Source organism: Pelecanus crispus, chromosome 1, assembly GCF_030463565.1.
Source record: "Pelecanus crispus isolate bPelCri1 chromosome 1, bPelCri1.pri, whole genome shotgun sequence".
Lineage (NCBI taxonomy): Eukaryota > Metazoa > Chordata > Aves > Pelecaniformes > Pelecanidae > Pelecanus > Pelecanus crispus.
Window position 1 is genome coordinate 59,255,228 of NC_134643.1, and position 17,978 is coordinate 59,273,205.

Sequence of the window (17,978 nt, forward strand, 5' to 3'; positions counted from 1 at the left end):
AGCAGGGAAGGCAACTGTTCACCCACATGAAGCTTTCCACTCTGCTCCTAGTTTTGTGGGATGAACATCTCCTGGCATCTCTGCTCTCCTCTTCGAGGCACGCTCCCTCTGGCCCTTGCCCGGCCATCTGGAGAATAGAGCGTGAGCAGCAGTCCCCCACCCACCCTCCCCACCTCCTCGGGCTGCTCCAGCCCCGCAGGGCTGGCTTCCCAAGGACTCTGCAGTGTAGTGCCTGCAACGTGCGGCCCTAGAGGTTTCCCCAGGACTCCGGTGGGGGGAACTGGTCCACATCCCCCATTTCATTGTAGGTTTGCTCTCCCATGGTGAAAGTCAGCTTGTATCGTAGCCTCACTTTCTCCTGGAGACAGGGGAGAAAGGAAAAGCAGTCAGAAGTGTGTGCGTGGGGAAAGTCATGAGGCACAAACCATTCAGGCCTCTAGGAAGCTGCAGAGAGCAGAGGGAATAGGGACAGGGCAGCCAGGCTTTGCAAGACCAGCCTGCTCATGCCCCAGGGACGGTGCCGTTACCTTCTGTGGGTTAGCGAGCAGCAGGACTTGTGTGATGGCACTGGGGTGGACAATGGGGTTGAATGCTGGCAGCTCTGTGCCTGAGGGAGGCTGTAGCTTCACCTTCATCACCTAGAGAGAGAGAGAAGAGCATCCCACATTCCTGAGGGCATACTTGGCAGCCAAAGGCCCTGCTCCCATGTTTGGGGAGCTTCCACTGTCTAGTCAAAGAGAAAAACATTTGTGCTGGTTCCTGCTAATCTGAAGGCAACACAGCTCACTCTCAGCCCCACAGAGCTCTCTCCAACCCCCCGCCTTTCCTGCAAAGGGAGAATCACACTTCAGCCCAGTCTGGGGACCTCAGCTCCAGCAGCCACCTTACCTTGGGGACAGCGGACTGAAAGACAATGTTGCGGATGGGCTGCGGGGCTGTGCTAAGCATAGAGATCACCACCACAAGCACATCGGGCCTCTCGGGCAGGGCATCCTTAGCAAAGTGGAAGAGGACGCGAAAGCCGTGCTGATCATACACTGTCACAGGGAGGATGCTGCCTGTGGGAAAGGCAGAGGCAGGCAGCAGTCAGCCAGGAGGGAACTGGCCCTGCAGCAACCTCTCCCCATCACCCAAACTCCATATAAGTGAGAGAGATACCACTCCTCCTCAACCTCCACAGAATCCAACAAGCAAGAAGTCTCCTCACATTCTTCCCTTCTATACATGCATGGTTTGTTGCACCTTCTTCACACCCTGTCCAGTTGCTTCTTCCCTGATTTGTCTGGCTCCTTTCCAAACAGTCCACACCCCCCCCCCCCCCAAGCTCGCCCCACTCTTTTCACCCCGGCTCACTGGGTTTGATTGACTCCAGAGGCACAGTGATGTTGGCCAGCGAGATCTCCTGGGGCAGCGTGGTGGCAGGAGGCCGTGGTGGGACTGCAGTACTTCCTGCTGGTGTGGTGGCAGCTTTAGGAAGCGTAGCAGGGGCAGGCAGCTCTGAGGTCAGGGGCGGTGTGGGGTTAGGGGAAACACTCTGGAGCACGGGCAGAGCGCTGGGATTGTGGGCTGTGGTGCCAGAGCTGCTCCTGTTTTGGAGATCCCTCAGGGTGAGCCGGGGGGGTGGTTGCTGCTTCTCCCTGTAGGGAGAGAGAGCAAGGAGTGGAATGGGGCATTGAAATGTTGTGTCCAGCACCCCAGAAATGGAAACCATGTGGAGAGATGCGAGGCTGCACTACCCCTGCTTACCATCGCACTTGTTGAGACTCTGGAGGCAAAGACTGTTGCAGCAGAGTCTTGCCCAGGAGGTCCAGGTCATCCAGGCCACTAGTGAGAGGAGAAGGTTTGGGGGAGGATGCGCCAGCATCTACTTTGACTGGTGGCGTTGCCGTGATAGGGGTGGTACTGAGCTCGTTGCTATCTGATGACTGTAAAAAGAGTGCACAGGAGAGCCCCCCAAGCAGGGTTGCGTATCAGCACCAACCATCAGACACGGGACACTTCCCTACCTACTCCATTTGTTGCTTTCACCACCCTCCCCACCTTCTGCCCTGGCTCCTAGCACGTTACCTGGAAGCTGTTCCAGCCACTGCTGTCACCAGCCTGGGCAGGATGTGGTGCTGGGTCATTCAGGCCTGCCAGGGGTAAAAGGAAACATGAAGCTTAGCTACCAAGTGCATAAAAGCATTAAACAGGGCCTGAATAAGACACAGAAGCAGCAGGGCAGAACCACCAATGTGGTCTCCATCTCTGGCTCCCACCTTTGCATGGGGAAGAGCTGGGAGCATGACAGTGTTTTTTCTGCCCAGAGATCCTCATTTACAGTCTAGTTCTCACTGCAATTGGCAGAAAACTGAATACTACTGGGCTGACAAGCTCCACTGACCACGTTGGCTACTTCATGCTGATGTACTCAAAGCACCTATCTTAGGAAACAGACACTTTGTTGGAAAAAGCAGGATTCTAGAGCCTTCTAGGACTGACACCTCACAAGACTTGCATGTGAACAGTTCTGGAAGTCCCACGCGTCTGTTGTTAGCTCATGACTTCAGCTGCAAGGAGTAAACATGAAGAGCTGGGGGTGACCCACCCTTGTGATCCCATCTCTGGATGGCCATTGCATCACTCTTGATTTACCTGCCAGGTCAGTTTTCCCGGAGCAAGTCAGAGGGCACATCCCTGCAGGCTCTCTTGGACTAGTCAAGAAAACACCACAGGACTGAAGTTCAGAATCATAGCGGGGACTTTCCCTTCTTCTCCCTCACACTAAAGTGAAGGCCACCTCTTGGTCTTTCATTATTCACCTCTCCCAGAGCTCTCCCCCATTCAAGCTCCTGCCACAAGGAGAACCATTCAGGCAGACTGTTGAGTCAAGGAGAGAATAAAGAGCTTTTGCTCTGGCCTCACCTAAAGACATGAGTTCATCATCCAGCAAGGAGACAGAGCCAGCTTGGTCAGGCACGGGGACTGCTGAGCCACCTGAAAGGGTGGGCAAGGCTGGGTAGGAAGGGCCTGTTGCTGGGAGATCCAGGCCCGACAGATCCAGAAGCGCTGAGGTGCTGCCTGCAAAGAAGGAACAAGCTGAGAGACAGAAACCTTATCCAGTCCTTAGCCAGTATGCTGAGGCCAGTTCCCATCCTTCCTCACACCTGGGAGAGGGAATTCCCCCTCTGCTCTCCCTTCCAATTCCCCCTCTTTGTGCATCAGTCATCTCTACAAGCCATTTCTTCATCTCACCAGACCCACTCTGACCTCCTGCAGGTTTCACCTTTCCACTTCTATCAATCTTCTCTGACATTACAGGAAACGAGCAACAGGGTCCCTCTGCTTGACCTTCCTGTCCCCATTCCCCAAGGCTCCTCACCTCGAAGGGGACCAGCCACTGTCTCCCCATTGATCTCTTCTCCCCGCACAAGCTGCTTGTAGAGATTGATCACCTGTGTCAGATTGTCATTGGCTTGCAGGATCTCCGCTGAAATGGAATAGATGGGAAGTAAGTTCAAAAATCATGAAGAAACAAAGAGAGTGACTTTTATACCCCAACTCTGTCTATTCCTTCAAAGCAAGGCGCAAGGAGCTGACAGCAGCCCACTGCAGATAGCATTTTTGCAATTGTTGCTGCAAACTGTATCAGGGTACATTGACACGTCCATGGCAGTCTCAGCAGGACAAGCACAAGCATTGTTCCTACAGCAAAGTGGAGGAAGCCTGTTACACTGCTGATTGCTGCCACATGTCCCCGCTTAGTGCCAAGCCACAGATTAACTAACCTACAGTGAGCAGCCATCTCAAACAGAGTGGCGGCTGCTGACAGATGCCATACCATGGGTAGCCCAAGCACAGGCTCCCTGGAAGAAGACAGAGAGAGAAGGGGACAGAATGAGAAAGGCCAGATACACTTACCCAGAGCTTCATCATTGTCTTCTGTGTCACTGGCAAGCCGGAAAAGCATGGGCCTCATGCGCTCACAGCGCTGATACAGCTCCTGAGAGAGAGGAGAAAGGGGTGCTGAGGCAAGCAGCAGGATGCTCAGCTGGGGGTGCAAAACAGGCAGGAAGAACTTGAGGGTCACCCATCTCTGCTAAGCTCAGGGAGGATGCTGGGATGGGCCTTTCCTCACCTTCATTAGGTCCTCATTGCTCTCCGTTGTCTCTCCCCTGCTGTAGTTTGTCACCATCTCTGTCAGCAGCTTCACATTGTTGTTCACCTCCTCGATGGCATTCACCCTCTTGGAGATCTTCTCCATACGTTTCTGGTCCTGGAGGGGAGGCATAGGGGAAAGGATGTCCTTGCTCCTGTCTGCAACTTGAAAAGGAGGAAGGCTGGGCCAGCCAACACCCCAACTCCCTGGTCTAAGCACAGCAATGCTGCCCTCAAAACAGTTCCCTCTCCAGTGGAAAACTCCAGATTGTCTCTGGGCCAGCACGTGCCAAACAGGGATGAAACTGCCACAGATCAATGCTGCAGCATGGCTTGAGCGACAGAAAGCACTCAGAGCCATTCCTCCAGGTAGCCAAGGGATGGCAGAAATGACACAAGGATTCTTTAGCAGCTGCTGCTGCAAAATTTTGGGCAGAAGCTCCATATGTCTGCATAAGGACAGAGAGCCACTGCTCCCTTGGTGCCAACCACTGCCATCCAGACCATGACCCCCAGCTCCCCTTCTCCCCAGCTGCACCTCCTGAACCATCTCCTTGATGAGCTTGTTGGCAGCCCGGAGGTCCTCAGGATGGGAACTTTTCAGGAGACGAGCCAGTATCTGCAAAAGAGAAGGCACCTCTGAGCCCGCACCGAGGTGTGGCAGCCAGAGTCACTCCTGCAACACCAGAACCAGCAGAGTTACCCCTGCCCCAAACCTGTATCTGGCAGAGGCAGCGGACAAAGCCAGATGTCTGAAAGCCCAGCCACAAGAGCTGGTGGGCTATCAGAGACCAGGGAGAGAAGAAATACAACTGGTCTTCCTTTTCCCGTTGTGGTTCTAGTTATGCAAGATAGGTCTTCCCCTGAAGATCCCCTGCATTCAAAACCTGCTCCTGCCTGCCCATTATGCACTATGGAGACCCCAGAGCACAGCAGCTCTAGTACTGAGAAAGACAGAAAGCCTGGGTTACGCAGGAATTGCCATAGGATTGCAATGGACTCCTATGCAGACCTCTTCACAGGTGCAATTGAAGAGGGAGAGCTCCCACTTTCTCTCCCCTTCTGTAGTCAGTGAACAGTCCCACTGGCCACCTACAAATCCTCATTTGCACACTGTGATCCATGGAGGCAAAATATACCCCCTGCAGCAAACTGGTGTCACACTTCTGCTGCAGAAGTAGACCCACAGGAGCCTAATTTATTGCTTAAATTTATCAGCACTGGTAAAGCAGAGGTTTGCCTGAGTGGTGACATAATTCTGATGGAAAGGCAATACAAGATGGGTCCAGGAAGGTATAAGTAGGTGGACAATAAGCAGATGGCAGTGCTGGGGGTGGGGAAGAGGTAACAGCAGCAGTATCTGGGGCTGGGATTTAAACCTCATGGACAGATAATGCAGAAGCCTGGAGACCACACAGCAGCAAACCTCCCAGAATCGCTGGGCTAATGTCAGCGCTTCACCCTTTGCACCATCCTGCAACTAAGAGCTCCAAAATTCAAACAGACCCACATGCCCCACCTCTGGCTGTTTTCTTTGTCATGATTTTGGAGTGGGCCCTCAGCATTCCTGTGATGCATTTTCTGAAGCACAGCATGTGGAGCAGGGGCCTTGAATCTTTCTGGATCTCCACCCCAGGAGGACAGGAGATCCTAGAGCAGGGAAGATGTTGCCTCCTGTGCCTCTCCTTGCACAGAACCCTTACCTTGGATTTCTCTTCATCATCAAAGATTATGTTCTTGGGCCGAGGGGGAGGAGGCGGAAAAGGAGCATCGTCAGGCAGTTTTGGGTCACATTTCACGATTCCTGCAGTAGAGATAAACAGAGAGGTCAGGACGACTCACCCACTGGGGCTGGCACTGCCACCTAGGTCATTTCTTCCCTAACGGGCCACCAAACCCAGCTGGGACTGAGGGGGGTTGGGTTTGCTCCCACTACCCATGATCCTGGATTTTATGCAAGAACTGTCTCCCACTCTCCATCAATATCCTATCTTAGAAAAATCATTGACGGCCAAAGCACTCACAGCCCTCCAGCCCCAGCCCCTTCCAGTGACCCATCCCCTGCAGGAGCAAGCAAGTGTCCCCTCCAAGCCATCAAACAACTCAGACCACTAGCAACAACCCCTGCCCAGCTAGGAGCCACAATGCACCCGCTCCTTCGCCTGCCCCTGCTGCTGAATCAGGCAGACTGGTGGATGTGTGGGTCTGGGCACAGGAAAGGGAGAGTCTGTTTTGGATTCTGCCCAGACAAAAAAGGAGGGAGGGCAAACCATCCGTCCACCTCCCCCTTCCAGAGCACTGCCTCTCACCTTGTTTCTTCAGCATCTGGTAGGCTTCTGAGATCTTCACCTCGTGAGGCAGCCCTAATGTCCAGCTGTACATCAGCTCCAGGATCTTTGACTTCACTTTTTCTGGTGTCCGGCTGCCAAGATACTAGAGGAAGAGAGAAGAGGTGGCTTGAAGCTGATCTGAACCGTTGCAAGCCTGGCCTGTTCCTCTCCTCCCCTCCCCCAGGAGAAGTGAGACCGTTCCCAACGGCACACATAGGAGGAAAGAGGAAGCAAGCAGGAAAGCTCATGAGGCCCTTGCAACATGTCCTATGCTGCACTTGGTTTCCACCACAGGAAACACGAGAGGTGGGAGAAATGCTGCAGCAACAACCCCTCAATGACAAGCAGGGACAGGTGGGAAGGCTCAGGCGGGTCTCTGTTGCCTCATGAAGGAAAGGGTACTGCTAATGGAAGCTGCTTGGCAAGGCAGCCCTTCAGGAAGGAGGGGACAGCAGGGCTGGAAGGGGAAGGACTGTGGGTAATGGTCCCCGGGGCAGGGCCCAGCCCTCTCTCTCAGGGGCACTCTCCAGCACAAGGTGTCCGGCACCCTTTACAACTAGGCGAGCCTCAGACGATCAGCACCCAGCGGTGAGAACTCCAAACATTACAGCTCTCCCCCTGCCATACAATCATCCTCCACTCTTCTCCTGTGGGTCTGCTGGGGGCACTAGTGGTAGAAACAGTGCATGTGCCACCAGAGGCCAGTGCCTTACAGTAGAGGACATTCTCTAGTGTGCCTAGCAAGAGGACTTTAGGATGCTGCTGTCACTGTCCCTGACTATTTCTCATCACAGATCATAAGCTGTGAGTGGCAGATGAAGGTTTTCCTTAGTCATATTTAGTCTGTGTTCCCTTAACTCTATACTTGCTGGTATTAATTACCTTGACTGAACAGGAGAGCACACACAGCTTGTTCTGCTGCAGGAACCGCAGCATCAGCAGAAGAGCAGGTAATGACTTAGTGCTTCAGATGGACTTGCCAAAGCACCACTGACCAGGCCTGGGCTTGCCCTCTGAGAGCGTCTCAACAAGGTTGGGACACCCCAAAGAGACATGGTCATGACAGGGGAGGTCAAAGCTGGGGGAGGTTCCTGAGCCCATGCAGTACAGAGAGCGCCCAACAGAGATGCAGGAAAGGTGATTCCAGGCACGGAGATGAGCTCAGTAGTCTCACAAGTGCTGGTTGCATCATGTCTAGCTGGCCCTCAGCTTCCTGCATCAAGAATGAGCCGGGAGCAGAGGGGTGTAAGCTCACCTTCCCACTGGAAAACTCACCAGGGAACGAGGACTAAATTTCCTACTAGCACTGTTTTCCCCACATCCCAGTGGATGTTTGGCCTTTCTGCTCAGCCCTACTTCTTCCCAAAGCCCTCCTGCCACCAGGCTCTGGTGCCCTCCAGCACAACCCCCTGGAACCCACCTTGGGTGACACCACTTTGATGAGCTCATTGAGGAAGCGGAACTTGCCCACCTCATCATGGAAACGTTTGCCGCAGCTCTTCATGCAGGACTCCAACACCTGGGGAGAGGGGCCAGGTGAGCCCCGGCACAGGGTGAGCAGTGGGTTCAAGAGCCATCTCCCTCCTGCTCCCTCCTCGCCAGGCTCAGAGCCTGTAACTATCCTCACAGCAGGGTGGAGGGACACCATCTTTCCCTCTCAGGTGGCCAATCACCCTCCCAAAGGGAAGCAAGAAGATTTTCCTCTTTGGAGGAAACAAGAACAGCCCATGGAAGGGGATATCCTTAGGGAGTTCACAAATACTGGGGCTTCACAGTGTGGATCCACAATGACATTAAAGGAACAAAAAGCTTCCCATCAACTTCAATAGGCTATGATCCTTCCCTAGGAACAAGACCTTTCCTACCAGCCACCCCTCCTCTCTTGTGGAACCACCTTCAGCCCCTCTCCCACCCAAGGGCTCAGGTGCTCCAGGGCTTCTCAGACAGAGTTCAAAGCTTCCTGTGCTCCTCCAGTCAAACTGGAGCAACCCCACACTCTGGCCCTCTGTCTAGTTTCACCAGCCTGCAGATGCCCTTACCGTGAGAGCCTGGATAGCTTCCCATTCCTGTGGAGACTGGATCTTGTGGGCAAGAAGTCGTGTAGCAAGTGGAGGACTGGAAGGAGCAAGGCAAAAAAAAAAACCTAGCTGGTTACTGATGAAAAGTACCTGTGTAGTACCTGGGTTTCTACCTGGGAATCCAGGGTTGAAGAGCATGTTCCAAGTTTAAGGCACTGCTAAGGCACTAAAACCATGTGGGAACCTTCTGTTAGTGGACCAGAACCCCGCACCCACCCCTACTTTGAGGGACTTTGTGCCTATTCAGCTCTCAGGACAACCCCGCCGAATCTTACCAGGTGGGCAATCATAACCCAGGCCCACAACACAGAGCAGCCTGGAGGAAGGAAGAAGCACTTACCCTTCTAGCTCCTTATTGAGCTGTTCACAGAAAGCATTGATACCATCCCAGTCCAGGTCCTTGTTCAGAGGGTTTGTTGCTTTGTCTGCAGGTGGGAGAAGGGGACGGTGAGAAAGCCTCCTCAGGCTCCCACCCGCTGGAGGTGAGAGGCAATAATGCTCCCTGCTCCCTCTGTGCCAACTCCACTAGGTGCATCGACAGAGGATGGCAGGGAAGGCAAAAACATGCTCGTGTCCACTTGTACAAGCCCTGTACACAAACTCCCTCACCACCACCTCCCCACCGGCATGCCAGCGGCGCACACTGACCCACCGTCGCTGCACGGACCCCTGCCCACATGTTCCCTGCCCCACGCTCGGCTGTGGGGTCGCATCCACAGACCCCAGGTGCACCCACAGCCATGCCCACAGCCACCCACCATCCTCACCCAGCCAGGGTGAGGACCCTCGGCCTTGACACCCCCATTTGCCCAAAGCCACCCCCTCCACACGCAGGCGGGCCAGCCCCTGACACCTTGCTACATGTGACCCCCAGCCTCTTCCCAGCCTGGACCCTGGAGCATCCCCCGTTCCCTCACACCCCAATGTCCGCACACACACCTGCACCCCCCCCCCCCCCCCCATTTACACACCACACCACCCCCCCCCCGCCCGGCCCCAGTAGCGGCGAGGCCCAGGGCCCGCTGGCGGCGCGGCCGGGCCGTGTCAAGGGGAGAGGAGGGGTGGTCCCAGCCGCACTCACTGATGCACGCCTCCAGCGTCTCGGGCTCCATGTCGGAGGGCCCCGCCGGCCGCCGGCTCCTCAGCGGGGCAGCACCGCGCCGCCGCCCACCCGCCCGGCCCGGCGCCGCCGAGCCATGGAGAACGCACCGAACCCTCTAGAGGCGCCGTTCCCACGGCCTCACCATAGAGCGCCGGAAGTTGGCGGCGCAGAGCGGCGCCCCCCGCTGCTCCCAGCGCGCCCCCTGCCGACGCGCACCCCCGGTCCACTATAGCGTTCACCGCGCAGGGGAAAGAAAGGCGCGGGATGGGGGAGGAAGCGGAAGGCCTCCAGAAGAAGGACCTAGGGAGCGAATGAGAGCGGGGCAAGCCAGAGCACCGGAAAACAGCTGCTACAGGGACAGAAGCCAACCACGCCCTTCCCGGAAGAACCCTTGTGCTGGCAGGTGAGGCCACTTCCGGTGCGGAGACAGGGCACGTCCGCCTTGAGGGGGGGAGCCGCGTGTCCTTTTAAAGGACACGAGCCCGCTGCCTCTGCGCATGCGCCGTGCGTGCTCGCCGGGCCCTGAGGGGAGCCGCGCCCGGTGCCTGGGGCCCGGTGCCTCTCCTCAGGATTTGGTGGCTCTCCTCAGGCCTTCGCGGCTGTGCAGACGGGGTCTCGGGGTGGTTTAAGAGATATTATGAATGCTAGTAAGCAAGCTCCCGTGCCCTGGTCGGAGCCATCTTTAAACAGCTGCCAGTCCTCTCCTGGCAGGGCCTGGCCTGGCCTGACCCGACCCGACCTTCTCCTGCCTGGCTGAGCAGCTGAGGCAGGCAGGTGAGGGGGGGAGGCTGGTGAAGCCCTGGAAATAACTAAGGGCTCCAGGAATATAAACTCTATTTGTCCTCTTTCTCCTTGCGGCTCTGGTAATCCAGGCCAGCCCTGTGTTACTTAATACCGCTTGTTTTCTCTGTGCTCCAGCAGTCTTGGAGGGAACAGTGTGTCTGTGTCCTGGTGGTGATTTATTGCTTTTGTTGTTGTTTTTCCTTCTTTTTAAATAATGCTAGTGAAAGGTGCCAACTCGATCTTCGGGGAGCGTAAGGCCTCCGCCTGTTCAAAGAGTCCCTGGTGTGCCACATCAGCGGCGGTGCTCAAAGCTGCCTGCTGGGGCTGGCCCTGCCAGAGCCTCTGCAGTAAGAGCACACATATGATACAGCCTATTCAGCCTTAAAGTGTCTCATCCTGGAGACAGAGGTCTGAGTCAGAGTGGTCCTGTGCTGGGTCACTCATTTACAGAGCTAATCCCGCAGATGGCAGGCGAGGGAACTGCCCTGATGTCACACCTAATGTCTTTTCCTTATGTATAACCATTGTTTTGGGGAGGAATTTTTGGCCATTAAAAGGCACTTTCTGGCACTTGAATGTAATTCTTTTTTTAATTGTTACAGCCTTGCATCACAAAGCCTTTTTTAAGTGCCTTTCATAGAAAACTGTCACATCCTTCCCTCTGCTGTGTTCGGGCACGTTTTACATAAGTTATTTTAATCTTATGAGTCAGCCTTGCCTGTCACTACTACCTCTTTGATTTTTCTGAGAATCCTTAAGTCATCTTTAGGAGACCGAGGCCTAGATACTGCTCTTCCAGGTCATGTATGATCTGTGTAGAAGGCATGCATCTCTTCTCTCCAACCCACAGGGGAGTGGCTTTTCAGCCTGGTGCTTCAGAGCCCCTTTTTGCTCAGGTTTCGATCTGTCTGAGTCCAGAGGTTGTTTATTTTTCTCTCTTTGGCAACACCCAGTGGTTAGCAAGACTAGGATGAATGGAAGGCTGTGCCTCTTTTCAGCTGGCTGCAAACAATGGTGAGTGAACTCATGCATAACAGTTGTGTCAGCAGCAGCCTTTCAAACCTTGTTTTTATTTCTCATAGATTTAAGAGTCTTTCCCCTTTGGTTATATCTGCTTTCCATATAAGAAGGACCCTAAGTGCAACAAAAAGGTCTGAGTCTGAATTTCGCTCCCTGTAACAGTGGTTAGATGACGTGTGAGGAAAAACCTTCCTCCCGTCCCTCAATTTATTTTTACCGACAGCTGGAATCCCAAGCTAGGTTTGGATGGAGTGAGACGCTCCATGTTGTAATTGACACTGCTCCAGAATGAAAGTACTGGAACTATAATTAGCTTGTAGCCAGTTGCAGAGGAAAGTGATTACATGCAAGCAGGAGGCCTGGGTAGTTGGCGTGCTGGCAAAAGGAAAGCTTGTGCTGACAGAGGGGTGTGGGATCCCAGGTTTGGCGGGCCCTGCAGCAGGCTGTCCCGCAGAGGGCAGCAGCAGGCAGGAGAGCTCCTGCCTGATCAATTTAGGCTTAGCAAATACTCTTGCTGCCTGTACAGTCGAGGTGAATTGCAACACAGGCAAAGTCCCCCTCAGTCGGGAAGGGAGGGCTACCTTGCAGGAGTGGCGGCCTTGCAGGAGTGGCCGGGTCGCCTGGGAGAGGGATTTTCTACCCACGAGGTCATCTTCAGCTAGCCAGAACCGCTCTGTCCCAACGTTTGTTTGGTTTCTCTGCCTTGTGTGTTTATGTGAACCCTGCGATGTTTTTCAGATGCGCTTGTGTGCGGCAGTGAGAGCTTTTGTGCGCTTCCTGCTGGGTTGTTGGCTCTGGCTGGTGACGTGAGGTTCCCTGTCCCCTGTCAGATTCCTCTTTCCTTGGGAAGGCGTTCTGCTGGAGACCTTCACTTTCCTGAAGCTCAGTACTACTGTCTTTTGTTCCCTTTTCTTGTTTTCCTGCTCCGGCTGACTGCAGCAGCCAGTTCCTGGGTTTTTGGCTCAGTTTTACCTCTGCTACTTTCTCTTAGAACAGGGCTGGCAGCACCTCTCCTGATATCACCTCGGATCACGCACTTCTTACGCAATCCTCTGGATTTGCAGCCCTGCTATTCCCTGACCTTGGCTAGTCTCCTTTCTTTTGCAATACTTCTAAGCACCTTTCCCAGCAGAGGGTTGCAATTAGAGAGGCAAGTACGGAGTTGCATACCTCTCTAGAGGGAGAGCAGGTTTGAGCTCCTTTAATCTAATAGGAAATGTCTCCTTCCCTTTCATATGCAGCACTTTCTTGTGGTATGCAGTCATCCACCAGGATTGCTCCCTTCCATTTCTTTCAGCGTTTCCCTTTTCTTTGCTGTAGGAAGACCTGTCCCCTGTGATCAAAGGCATCCTTCTGCATCTACAGGAGCAGAATGAGGAAACAGGATGCTGGATAAGGGATCAGAAAACCTGCTGATAAGATCTCTGCAATTAAACATGCCCTGGAGCAAGACTCAAGGAAATGCATATCTGTGCTCCTTGCCTCAGTTTCCCTGGTTGTTAGCATGGGGATAATTGCACTTGCTTCCTTTGGGGAATTGCCTTGACCTTCTACTAAATTTCTTTTCCATGTTGGTTCTGTCATTAGAGCAACTGGCTCAGCAAGGCAAGCAGGCAACAGAAGCAAATACCAGAGTTAGAGTGAGCTGTGCAGCTTGCTGCTTCCTTGTGTTCGATCCCTCCTTCCAGACTGGGCAACTCTGGTGGTGTCTTGATCCCTCGACTGGGTGGGTGGCAGCGCCCTCCTCACCAGTGTAGGGAGCGGCAGTGCCTCGTTACCCACTGGGGAAGGCTCAGCTGGATTTGCTATTGCCGGTAGTGTCTCCCCAAGTGAGTCTGGGACAGTCAGGGGACGCTCAGAGAACACGGGAACGCTCTTGCTGCTGAGGAACAGCATCGGCAGCAGGCAAAGATGAAGGAAAACCGACAGGACAGAAGCCCTAGTGATAGCTATGGCTTGGGGGCTGCTAGGTTATGTATCTGGGTAAGCCAAAAACAGAACAGGGAGAGGAAGACCTGTCAGGTTAGAGAGTGCTGCTTAAATTTATGAGGCTGAAGTGAGCATCAAAGGCCTCAGGCCCACAAGGGGGAGCCTCGATGACGTCATTCACTGCACCACTGGTGAGATCAGCTCCAGACAGGAACAGATCCACTGCTGATACAGTGCACTCGGAATTCAGGTGTTGAGAGAGGTATTTGAGTGGTGAACAGATTCACCTGTTCTTGCTCTAGCCCTGACTTGCTGTATTATTGCTAGCAGATGGAAGGGGCATCATTAGAAAGCACACGTATTGGGGAAAAAAGTGCTTTAAGAGCCTGGATTTTGCTGAGATACAGTTTGGTCCTAAGAACAGCAGGAGGGAGAAGGAGAAAAATTCTATTGCAAAGGCATTTTTCATGGGCATCCAAGCATGATCTGAGTTAAGATCATGAAACTAGGCATCCTGGAGCAAATCAGGGAGCCCAGCTGCAGCAAATCCCCAAGCCTGGATGATGAATACATCCCTGCATTGCGGCGACAACGAAGTGTGACTTAGTGAAGTGTTTGCTGGGGATGTTAAGCATAGCAGCCGCCTGGGGAGCTCAGAGATGCAGCCATGTGCAGCCTCTCTTTTACAACGCGGCACAGGGGGGAGGCATTCCCGCTGTGGGGTGCCCCGGTGCTGAATGCACGTGCTCTTGGCTGTGCAGCTGGCTCAGGTTTGGCAGCTGGTGAGCTTGAATAGATGGGTTTTGGCCTGGGCTTGAAAATCCCCCATTGCCAGCGATCCTGCTTTGGCTGCAGCTGCCTCAGGTTCCCTAGGAAACTTCAGCGCTGGCTTAAGTCCGGACTGTGAAATGGCAGGAGGAGGCAGTCCGGCAGCTCTCTCCCTCCAGCCTGGCTGCTCAGCCTCTGCCGCTTGGCACCGCAGCCAGTTTCGGCCCCGCTTTTGGAGGCGGCAAGGAGCAGCAGAGCGGAGTGAACCCAACGCCAGGGCATGGCAGACGTGGGGTTAGGAATAAAAAGAAAACTGCGACACAGGAGGAGGAGGGAGACGCAGAGTCTGCATACGCAGATTTCCCGGGGGTGAACCTGGCCTTTTGTAGGCTCCTTTCTGGTCCCTCTGGCTTTGTCTGCCTTAGTAAACACAACAGGAGCGGGGCCAGGCCCGAGCGCTGCCTCGGGATGATGGCTCACGCCATGTGGTTGTTAGAACCCTCCCTGGTGTGGTTTTGGGCTGTGCCAGCTAGCTGTGCTGCAGCGCGGCGGGCTGGGGACTGTTCCCAACAGAGCCTTGGTGTCGCTGGGTGTTTAACCCCATGGATGGCAGCTGTGCTCTGCTCCTTGCTTTTAGGGCGAAGAGCGAAACAGCCACACCCTGTAAGCCAAGGTCACTCTGAAGGCAGGCTTTTGAAGTGCAGTCCTCTGCAGCCTGCGTATTTACCCCCTAATTTTCCACTTTTTCCCTCTCCAAAGATGGGAAATGTCGCACAATGGGTTGTGGGTGAGTGTGTGGGGTAAGAGTGTGTGTGCCAGACTGAAACTGGGAAACTCTCGGTCTGCTGGGCATGGCTGAATACAGGGTTGTGACTCAGTGTCTGACACCCCGTGCTATGGATCACTGGCCATGTTTGACCTCCTGCCTTACGGGGTGAGAGAGATGCTATGAAGAAACATTGCCCAAGCGCATGAGGTCATGGGGGTATGGGGGCCAGCTCCGTGATGGAGATCAGACAGGCCTGGGCACACAGACACGTTGAATTTTCCCCTCTGGCTCTCCTGCCTTGGGCAGGCAGAATGAGGAGCCCATCATGTTGCCCATGGAGCACACAATTCTGCAAGGGCTTCCCATGTGTGCACAACTCTTGTCCTGTTTCCCTCGCCACCCCAAACCATATCAGGTTTGGGAACTGACTCGGGGAGCAGAATGGGGGCAGAGCTTGTGTATCCCCCATTTAATGTGCTGCTGACAGATGAGTCCCCCAGCCAGGAGAAGGATCAGGTGCACACCTCCGGCTGCATCTGAATGGCCTCTGCCTGGAGGGGCTGCCTTCAAGCTGCACGCTGCTGTTCCCCTCAGCCCAGTGGGCGTTTCCAAGGCACAGTCCATGTTCTGGGTCTTACTGCAACCACGTTGCACCTTTGTCATCCCCGATTTGCAGCCTGAGTCCCTCTCTTCTGTGCAGAAGCAGATATTCCCAGCAGAGGCTGCTCCTCTTTCCACCTCCCTCCTTGCACAGGGTAGCTTTGCATCTTGAGTAGCTTGCCTCCCCATAGCTGCACTCTGGCTGAATTTTGGGAGGAGGATGCGTGCTGGGAGCCAATGGGGATAAAAGCAACAGTGTCCCAGCGTGGCTTAAGAGTGGGCTATGAGACCTCTTCCCTCCAGCCGTCCTCTAGCTGCCCTGCTGCTCCTGCGGTGGGCCAGCCGCTCGCTGGTGTCCAGAGCAGGCTTTGGTCATTCTTCAGCTCATCCTGAGCTGGGTCTCTGGGGATCTGGGTCTCTGCCAGAGCTGTTCAGGAAAGATTCCCACCCCTTTCCTAATGAGACCGAGTGAGTAATAGAGACGTTCCTCAGGGACGGTGTTGTAAGGAGTGCTACATGCATGTTCAGGACCAGAGAGCAGGTCTCCACTAGCTTTTCCCTACTGTTGTGCAGCAGGCGTTGATGCATGTCCCATCTTGACAGAAGAGATAAGCTAGCTGCGTGTGGGTGGGAGCTTGCGTGGCAGTTGCAGCCATGGGTCCTCCTTGCATTGTTCTTATCAGATCTCCCGGCATGGCAAGTCTGTTTATTGCATGGTGAATGGCAATGTGTTTGGGGGTACTCAGCCTGGGATATAGAATCATAGAATCGTTTAGGTTGGAAAAGACCTGTAAGGTCATCAAGTCCAGCCATTAACCTAACACTATCAAGTCCACCACTAAACCAATTAAGGGTAGAGTAATAATTGATTTCATGTATGATAAGATTTGTCTGGTGTGAGTCATGTTCGAATTGTTTAGTTTGTAATGCCCTTTTCCCCTCTTCGGAGCAAGCGTTGTCCAGCCAGGAATCTGACTGCAATTAAAGCTGGGTGTCTGCTTCGCTGTCGGGGGGCTCTCGGGGAGAGCAGCGTGAAGAAACCTGGGGGCAGCCAGAGAGACACAGCCAGGTTCTGGCCCGGGTATGTTGCCAGTGGTGGGGAAAATAAGGACAGCAGGAAGAGGCACAAACTGGAGGGAAGGGAAAGAGAGCTAGAGAGAACAAACAGCCTAGCGTGACTGCTGGGAACACAAAGTAAACATCCACTATAGTGAAATGAGGGCTTATGTACTACTGGCTACGTGGGATGGGTCAGAAACAGGAGTAGAGGCTCACAGGAGCAGTCCAGAGGGACCGGATGCCCATATGGGACTAGTCGGCAAAACAGCGTGTCCTCAAACGCCCTTAGTGCCCAGTATAGTTCTGGAAAGGGAGACAAGGTGTCCCAGCAGTGCAAAGCAGCTGCAAGCAGCTGCTGCCCTGCTCCCTGGGGTACTGTGTGGAGATGAAGCATCTCTGGGCAGCGCCGTGACCCAGCAGGCTCAGGTGCTGGCTTCGAAAGCTCCTTCACCCCAGTAGCAACTCTAAGCAAGGCTGTGGTTGTAGCTCCTTCCTGGGAAGCAGGGAAAAAGTAATGTAGCACTCCTCATGCGGGTGAGGGTTGGGACCTCCTCTGCACTTTGGTTGTCCTTAGAGCTCCTGCGGCAGGTCAGGCTCAGCACTTCTCCCTGTGGCTGATTCTGAAGGTCCATGGATTCATGTATTTCTGGTGCCCTTCCCTCTGGAAGAGGGAAGGAGAGGAACAGGGAGAGTCAGTTGTGTGGGCCTGGTCTTTTCTTAGGTCTCCTTCAGATGCCTGCAGTTCCCTCTTTAGATGCCCATTTCCCGCACTGACTCAGTCATTTTGGGATTTGGATTCTCTTTTTTTTGGCAGCTTTTGTTTCCCATTTCCATCTGGTTTGGTTTTTACCATTTCATTTTGCAGGGCCATCAAAGGCAGTTTGTTCAAGCTGATTTTGACAACTCCTTCCTCTGCAGACCTCAGCCACGGCCTTAGATCCAGGGTGGGTCACCCCTTCAGACCCTCTCAAAGCTGATGGGTGGTAAGGTGGCTTGCTGCTTCCCGTCAGGGATGAGGGATACTTGGCTTTAGTGATGTGAGCATGGGAGAACAGACCTGGTTTTTTGCTCCCCTTCTTTCCAGCCCATGATCTGTTAATTCTTGTGGCTTTTCAAAACTTGCTATTTCTCCCTTAGCATTTCTTTCTCTTTCTTTCTTTTTTTTTTTTTTTCCAGTGGATGAGCCACCCTTGGCATTGCGCCTCATGCGTGTGACTCAGACAGATTCTGCTTGTCTGAAGGATTCCTGCAAGTCCTCAGAGTTGTCCAACCCGCCTGGGCTCAGCCCTGGAGCCCGTGAGAAACACTCAAAGCGAGTTGCGCAGTGCCAGCAACCTTGTTCTCCCTGTGCAGGATGGACTGCTGCGCGTGGGGACTCGGCAGTCACTCTCGCTGTATGCCCT

General features: G+C 54.1%; 1 protein-coding gene across 5 annotated transcripts; it reads right to left on the reverse strand.

Moving 5' to 3' along the window:
* Nucleotides 1-194: 194 nt before the first annotated feature.
* Nucleotides 195-9,658, reverse strand: GGA1 (golgi associated, gamma adaptin ear containing, ARF binding protein 1). Of its 5 annotated transcripts, none has more exons than XM_075705185.1 (18): nt 9,627-9,658; nt 8,886-8,970; nt 8,507-8,582; nt 7,888-7,986; nt 6,447-6,570; nt 5,841-5,941; nt 4,676-4,756; nt 4,118-4,255; nt 3,901-3,982; nt 3,362-3,469; nt 2,905-3,060; nt 2,068-2,132; nt 1,755-1,925; nt 1,521-1,633; nt 1,354-1,436; nt 889-1,058; nt 528-638; nt 195-358 (listed from the first exon to the last, which is right to left on the reverse strand). In XM_075705185.1, the coding sequence occupies exons 1-18, from the start codon at nt 9,655-9,657 to the stop codon at nt 248-250; spliced, it is 1,905 nt and encodes a 634-aa protein (XP_075561300.1). In that variant the 5' UTR covers nt 9,658; the 3' UTR covers nt 195-247. The 5 variants fall into 5 exon arrangements, with proteins under 5 accessions (XP_075561300.1, XP_075561292.1, XP_075561285.1 ...); XM_075705177.1 differs by having other exon boundaries at nt 1,521-1,637; nt 1,747-1,925; XM_075705170.1 differs by having other exon boundaries at nt 1,354-1,637; nt 1,747-1,925.
* Between the last annotated feature and the right edge of the window lie 8,320 nt (nt 9,659-17,978).

Coding starts and splice junctions, on each gene's coding strand:
- GGA1 (XM_075705170.1), bottom strand. CDS start 9,657: ATGGAGCCCGAGACGCTGGAGGCGTGCATCA. Junction 6,571..7,887: donor TCAAAGTGGTGTCACCCAAG/GTGGGTTCCAGG, acceptor CTCTTCCTCTAG/TATCTTGGCAGCCGGACACC. Junction 3,470..3,900: donor AGACAATGATGAAGCTCTGG/GTAAGTGTATCT, acceptor ATTCCATTTCAG/CGGAGATCCTGCAAGCCAAT.